The sequence below is a fragment of the Poecilia reticulata genome, unplaced genomic scaffold, assembly GCF_000633615.1.
Source record: "Poecilia reticulata strain Guanapo unplaced genomic scaffold, Guppy_female_1.0+MT scaffold_131, whole genome shotgun sequence".
In the NCBI taxonomy this organism is placed as follows: Eukaryota; Metazoa; Chordata; class Actinopteri; order Cyprinodontiformes; family Poeciliidae; genus Poecilia; species Poecilia reticulata.
Window position 1 is genome coordinate 769,239 of NW_007615014.1, and position 6,163 is coordinate 775,401.

Genomic DNA, 6,163 nt, shown 5'->3' on the forward strand with positions numbered 1-6,163 from the left:
CTTCGTTTTTTCAAAATCAGAGGGGGGTAGTCATGGTCCAAGTTCACTTGCTTGCCGTTCCAGGTGAATCCTCTTTTCTGCCATGCCTTGCGAAGGAGAAGTTCTTTGGTTTTAAAACTGAGGAATTTTACAATAATAGATCGCGGGGGAGCGTCGCTTGGGGGCGGAGGGCCTAGAGAGCGATGAGCCCGTTCAATGTGCATGTCGAACTCGTCTTGGGACAGCACCAAACCCTCCCGCAGCAACTTCTCCACAAAGTCACCCATTGATGCCGAGTCCCGTTCTGCCGCCTCGGGTACGCCATAAATGCGTATGTTCTCTCTTCGTGTACGGCTTTCTAGGTCCATTAGTTTATCCTCCAGCTTYATCTGTAGCTTTATTATTTCAGTGACGGCGTCCTCCGTGGTTAAAATCCTCTCCTCCGCTTTTTCAATCCGATCCTCAGCCTCATCTAGTCTGGTGTTCATTTTTCGAATTTCTTCTTTGATTTCCCCCAAATGCGCATTATTTTCCTGTCGGAAGCCTCTTAATTCCTGCAATACCGTCTCCCATTCAGCCATAATACCACTCTTGGTTGCTTAGTTCAAATCAAAAAGTGCTGCGGTAGTTTTTCAAAGCAGAGGTTCGAGATGGATAGCGGTTAGCATTAGCTGAAGTGCTAGCAATATTTTCTCGACTTTCAACAACCGCTTAATGGYGCTACAAAGCATCGGTTTTGAAGTATTTCGCTCACCCCWGTTCTTTTCCACCTCTATAGGTATGTTTTCGTCGTTTAAGTGGGGTTGGGTTTTCAATTTCTTAGGTTCTCTCGGGAGCCCGTTCACAGCGTGGCCATCACGGTGACGTTCAAACCGGAAGTCATCCTTATTTCTTTTAATGAACCATTTTCTGTTGCTCCACTCACTCAGATGAGACTGGAAGCAGGAGTTTCGTTGAACTGGTAATGATTCCATGCAACCACAACTCTGAGACAGAGGAAGGTCTGGAGCAAAGGACAGCATGATAACATGAATCAAATGTTTGCTTAGGAAATAACTTCATATTTAAATCACAAGAGGAACATTTATATTTAAATGTGAATGACCACCCTGCTGCTGGATCAACCTGCAGACCGCTCAAGTCTCCTGATTCTGGATGCAGGACCAGAACCAAATATGGAGAAGCAGCATTCAGCTTCTATGCTCCACAGATCTGAGACAAACTTCCAGAAAACTGAGAAACAGCTGAAACACTGAGTTCCTTTGAATCCCTAAACCCAGCTGGTTAGAGGTGATTTTAACTGGAACATTGACCAACATCCTGATGTGGAACAGCGACACTTAGTGTAATGTGTCATTACATTTGTGTTTCAGGGTTGTTGTAAACAAACACTTTAATAATCGAGTAATTATGGAGGAATTCAATGGTGCTAAACTCATGAATTAAGAGACGATACACAAACTCCATTCTCTCCGGCTCACTGACAACCAGGAAGACATTTAATACATTGAGTGTGTGTTGGAAGTTCCGAGAATTCTGGGCTGACCTCATGGAAGTTAAATCTGCTCCTTCAGAGGACCATTAGTCAAATTGTTAGTTCTTATCTGTCCAAACAGAGACTCTGRCCGAGTCCCTTGCATGCCAGGAATTTCTTGCACAACACCTTATTGGGTCAGATTGAACCAGCACATTCAACATAATACATTCCTTTTCAGTAAAACATATCTTAATGTGAATCCACATAACTTCCAACTACTAACATAATTATATTCTTCAACATAATCTATCGATTATTCTTACGATTAATCGAGTAATTGGATTAAAATTAAATAAAACATTGGTAAATCTAACATAATAGCAGTATTACTATAGAATATCAATATCAGTCCAATTTTTCACATTTGAGCATCCCCAAGAATAACTTTTCTGTAGTTTAGAAAATTAATTTGTAACAATAATAGCTCACTTTCTAAGTTAACCTGAAGAAAAGTTATACAAAAATCTGAAATTATATTCAATTTAATGACAAATGTAATGGAACATTTTATGATGTGCTCCTCACCCCTTTTGTGCTTTAGATTGTATCTGATGTGAGATCATGTGTCTGCATGAGCTTATCATGAGATTGGTCAAGCTGCTCTCCTATAACAGCAGGGGATGCCTTGATTCTGGAGACTATCTAGTGTTACTTGCCCAACCCAGGACTTATCTGCCCTCTTTAGCATGAAAGAACAAACCCTATCCTTAACAACAGACAAATGGCCAAACCATCTGTGTTGGGCTCCACAGAATCCCTGGTACATCACAATCAGGGATTCACACCTATTGTCCAATCAAGTCTCTCTTCTCTGACCAGAACCTATAAAAGGAAGCCAGATCCACTGTTAGTCAGAGCAGACTTGACAGACCTCTTGACTCTGTATTTCTGTTCTCACCTTGCAAAGTTTTAATGCATTTCTTATTTCTTCTTATCCAGACTCTTAATTTTTTCCACTCCCGACCAAACAACCAATCAGAGCCAGGAGGAGGGGCTTAGCGCTCTCAATCAAGCTCATGTACTCACTTCTAAATGTGGCAGAAAAACAACCTCATGTTACAGGAAAACAGTTTATCTACTGTTATCGGTGGCCACGCTTAAATGTCATAAATGCTTAGCCTTAGCATTTATGACAGACTAACTGTGATGAAACAGAGAGAAAAGGGGAGGGTGTGAGAAGCACATACATCATGTACAGCGATAAGACCCGCCTCCTGGCTCTGATTGGTTGTTTCTAATATGTATTTCGGACAGCCTGAGGGACGAAGCAGAAGGCTCAGTTTTTGCAGATTCTCTCATACTTTCACAAAATGTCCACTTATTCAACAAATATTAAAAAAAAAAACATTTTTCATAAAAGTTAAATACTGCTGGTTTAATAGAGGTCCTTTGATTTCTGACCAATGTGATTATATTTTTCATTTTTATGTCTTAGGAAACAAAAGTTCCCATTTATAAAATAAGCTGAACTCTGTGCATCATTAGTCAATCAGGATCTATGTTCATATCCTCATATTCAGTCGATCAGAACAATGAGGCTTGTCTGTCAGATTAATAAACATCATTTTCATTAATCTCAGTTCTATATTAAAATGTTTTTATTTGATGTAATATTCCGATTTTAAATGCCATGTTTTCATTGAAAATCAGCGTAATTCACAGGAATAAAGGCATTAATGCAGACATTGTTTCACTAAATGAACTGATTTTATGTTTCTGTGTAAACTGGATGTTTGTGTTTTGAAGACATTTATTTGAAGACATTTATTTAGAAGCAGTCCATGTACAATAAACTGTGTGAAAAGTTGATTAAATATTTTTTCATGCTTTTGTAGGAGGAGTCATGTTAGAGGACATGTTATGAAAYGCTGGGATCAAACCATCATTTGTGTGTTTTCCTGCTGCAGCTTCTGTATGTGATACTAATAAAGCAGATCTCCCTGAAAGGCAGTGTTGCTTMTTCTTTATAGCTGTGTGTGTTTCTAACTGATGATGAGTGACTGTCCAGACAGGATCTGATGAACTCTGCTGTTTTCAGGKTCAGACCTCAGACTGGTGCTGGTGGGTCAGGAGCGAGTGGGGAAGAGCTCAGCAGGAAACACCATCCTGGGAAAGAAGGAGCTGGACTGTCGGTTCAGCTCCGTCCCTGTGACTCTGAGCTCCCAGAAGGTCGAAAGTGAGGTTGAAGGTGGCAGAGTGGTGGTGGTGGACACCCCTGGCCTCTTTAGCACCCAGCTGTCTGCAGAGCAGGTGAAGGAAGAGCTGCTAGCAGCTGTGGAGCTGAGCTCTCCTGGTCCACACGTCTTCCTCCWCACCCTCCAGCTGGGCAGGTTCACCCCCCAGGAGCAGAAGGGGATGGAAACACTGCAGAAGATCCTGAGTCCTGAAGTCTCCAAACACACCATGCTGCTGTTCACCTACGGAGACCGTCTGGAAGACACCGATATCCAGCAGTTCATCAGAGAGGATGCCAACCTGCTGAAGCTGCTAAAGAGCTGCAGCGGCCAGTACCACGTGTTCAACAACAAGAATATGGAGGAAAGGAGTCAGGTCCAGCAGCTGCTGGATAAAATCCAGATGATCTCCCAGGATGGGAGGCTGATCTACCAGAGAGGAACCAAGTCAGAGGAGTCCAGATGCAGTCTTTCTTGACTTGGATAAGGAAGCAGTTGCTTAGACGCTGATGGGTGTTTGCCGCAGCGTCTCCATCAGAGGAAGGAAAAAATGTGACAACATCTGTACATACAGCAGAAGGAGGTTCTAAATGTTTCAATAAARGCTATGATGATAAAGTGACAAAGTTATTGATCTGCTATTGATGAACTAATCCTGTTTTCCTGGTCCATAATAGAACAGGTCAGAAAGCCTGTGCAACAGTGACTGTAGTACGGCTATGTGTCTTTTACGGYTATTAAGTTTAAAATAACTATGAAGTCCAGCACTGGCATTTTCCAAACAGTAAGACATTAATAAACACAACTCCAACATAATGACTTACATTTACATACTTTAACAAGGTCACTAAGCTAACATTCAACTGAACCACTGAGAAAAAGATGGAAGAATAAACATTTAAATAAACATTTAAAAGTAAAACATTATACAAGAATAGAACCAATATTATGATGAAAGATGTCCCAGTTCTGTATGAACTGAAGGCTGAGAAACCAGGTTTATTTTAGAGGAAACTGGGAATGAAGCCAAAGAAGACYAGAAAACTGTGATGCAAACTGAAGAGTAAAGTATGAGGACGGCTCAATTTGGAGCAGCTTTAAGCATCAATGCTAACACACTGCAGGGCAGCTGGGGCTACTGTGCAGTAGCCAGCCGTAATAAGAGTGTGAATATTGATGGAAATGATTTAATTGTAAAGCATCTTTGARGGTCCTGAAAAACCCTATAAAAGTCTGATGTAACTTTATTTAACTTAAAAGCATACTGAGATCTTTTATCCTGAGCTAATTAATCTCTGACACAATTAAATAACTTAATTAACACTTAACGGAGTCATGTTGGAGAATCTGACCCACTAAATAAAGACTGCATGACTACCTCCAGTTCTTCCCTAAGGAAYGGCAGTCAGTATCTTGGGACCCTTTCCTTCRTCRACCTCCTGACTTCAGCATTCCCTCCCTGAAGTTCTGCTCCAACAGGGATGACCTCACATTTTTCAGGTCCACAATGATCATCACAAGCTCTGGTGGATGTCTGGGGAGCGGGTGACTGAGTTYGCTCACTCTTTAGCTGCTGCTCTGCTGATGTGGTCTCACTCCGCTCCTGGATCTGGTGTGGCYCAAATGCTGGAGCTTCAGGATAAACTGGTGGCACTGGAAATGCTTTGTTTGTCTCACCTAGTCCAGTGTTACTGGTTTCTGTTCGTCTCCATCATATGGATCTCAGATTACCTTTATATGTCCTTGTTCATTTTATCATCATCATTTCTGGCTCCAACATYGTTCACCATTTCCATGGTGTCATATTTTCATAATATTCCTCATCCTGAGTCTCTGAGCTGCACTGTTCTATCTGCAGTTTTAAGGAAACTTTTGGCTTCCGGGTTTTCGTCTGAAGGGAACAGGGTAAAACCAACTCAAACTTCTTTTTGAGACTCGGTTCTCACTGCATCACAGAGGACAAGCTAATGAGCTTTAGAGACTCTTCTGAATCAAACTCACCAATCAATTTAAGGTCTTTGACTCTTACTATTTTACTGACGTATGACCTCAACAATATCTTCATCTGTGTTACCATGTAGTGTGTCCTTCAAAATGATCAATCTCCAGGCATTTGCACCATACTTACTGTCAACAATAGGAACCTTATTTTTATCTGGTCAAAGTTACAATGGGTACTTGGTAAACTCTTTACAAAGGTTCTTTGAGGCGTAAAATTCACCTGGTTGGCTCACCATGTTGAGTAACTGAAATCTGGAGGTTTACCTGTAGCTGTAGACCCAACGTCAAACTGGGAGACACAGGATCCTCAGAACTAAAACAATCTCCAAGTTACCAGCTGATTTKTACATTTCATTGTAATAAGCAATGAAAGCATTATATTGTCATTGTTATGCAACTTAAAAAGCCATATTGCAAATTAAAATAAACTGATAAATGAAAGAACAATAAATCAAGTCAGCAGGAAGCAGAA

The 6,163-nt window shown here is 41.1% G+C and overlaps 1 protein-coding gene across 1 annotated transcript; it reads left to right on the forward strand.

Annotated features, from left to right (window-relative positions):
* The first annotated feature begins 9 nt into the window (after nucleotides 1-9).
* On the forward strand, nucleotides 10-4,241 carry LOC103459936 (GTPase IMAP family member 7-like). Its single transcript, XM_017303010.1, has 2 exons — nucleotides 10-295; nucleotides 3,555-4,241. The coding sequence occupies exons 1-2, from the start codon at nucleotides 196-198 to the stop codon at nucleotides 4,166-4,168; spliced, it is 714 nt and encodes a 237-aa protein (XP_017158499.1). The 5' UTR covers nucleotides 10-195; the 3' UTR covers nucleotides 4,169-4,241.
* The last annotated feature ends 1,922 nt before the right edge of the window (nucleotides 4,242-6,163 follow it).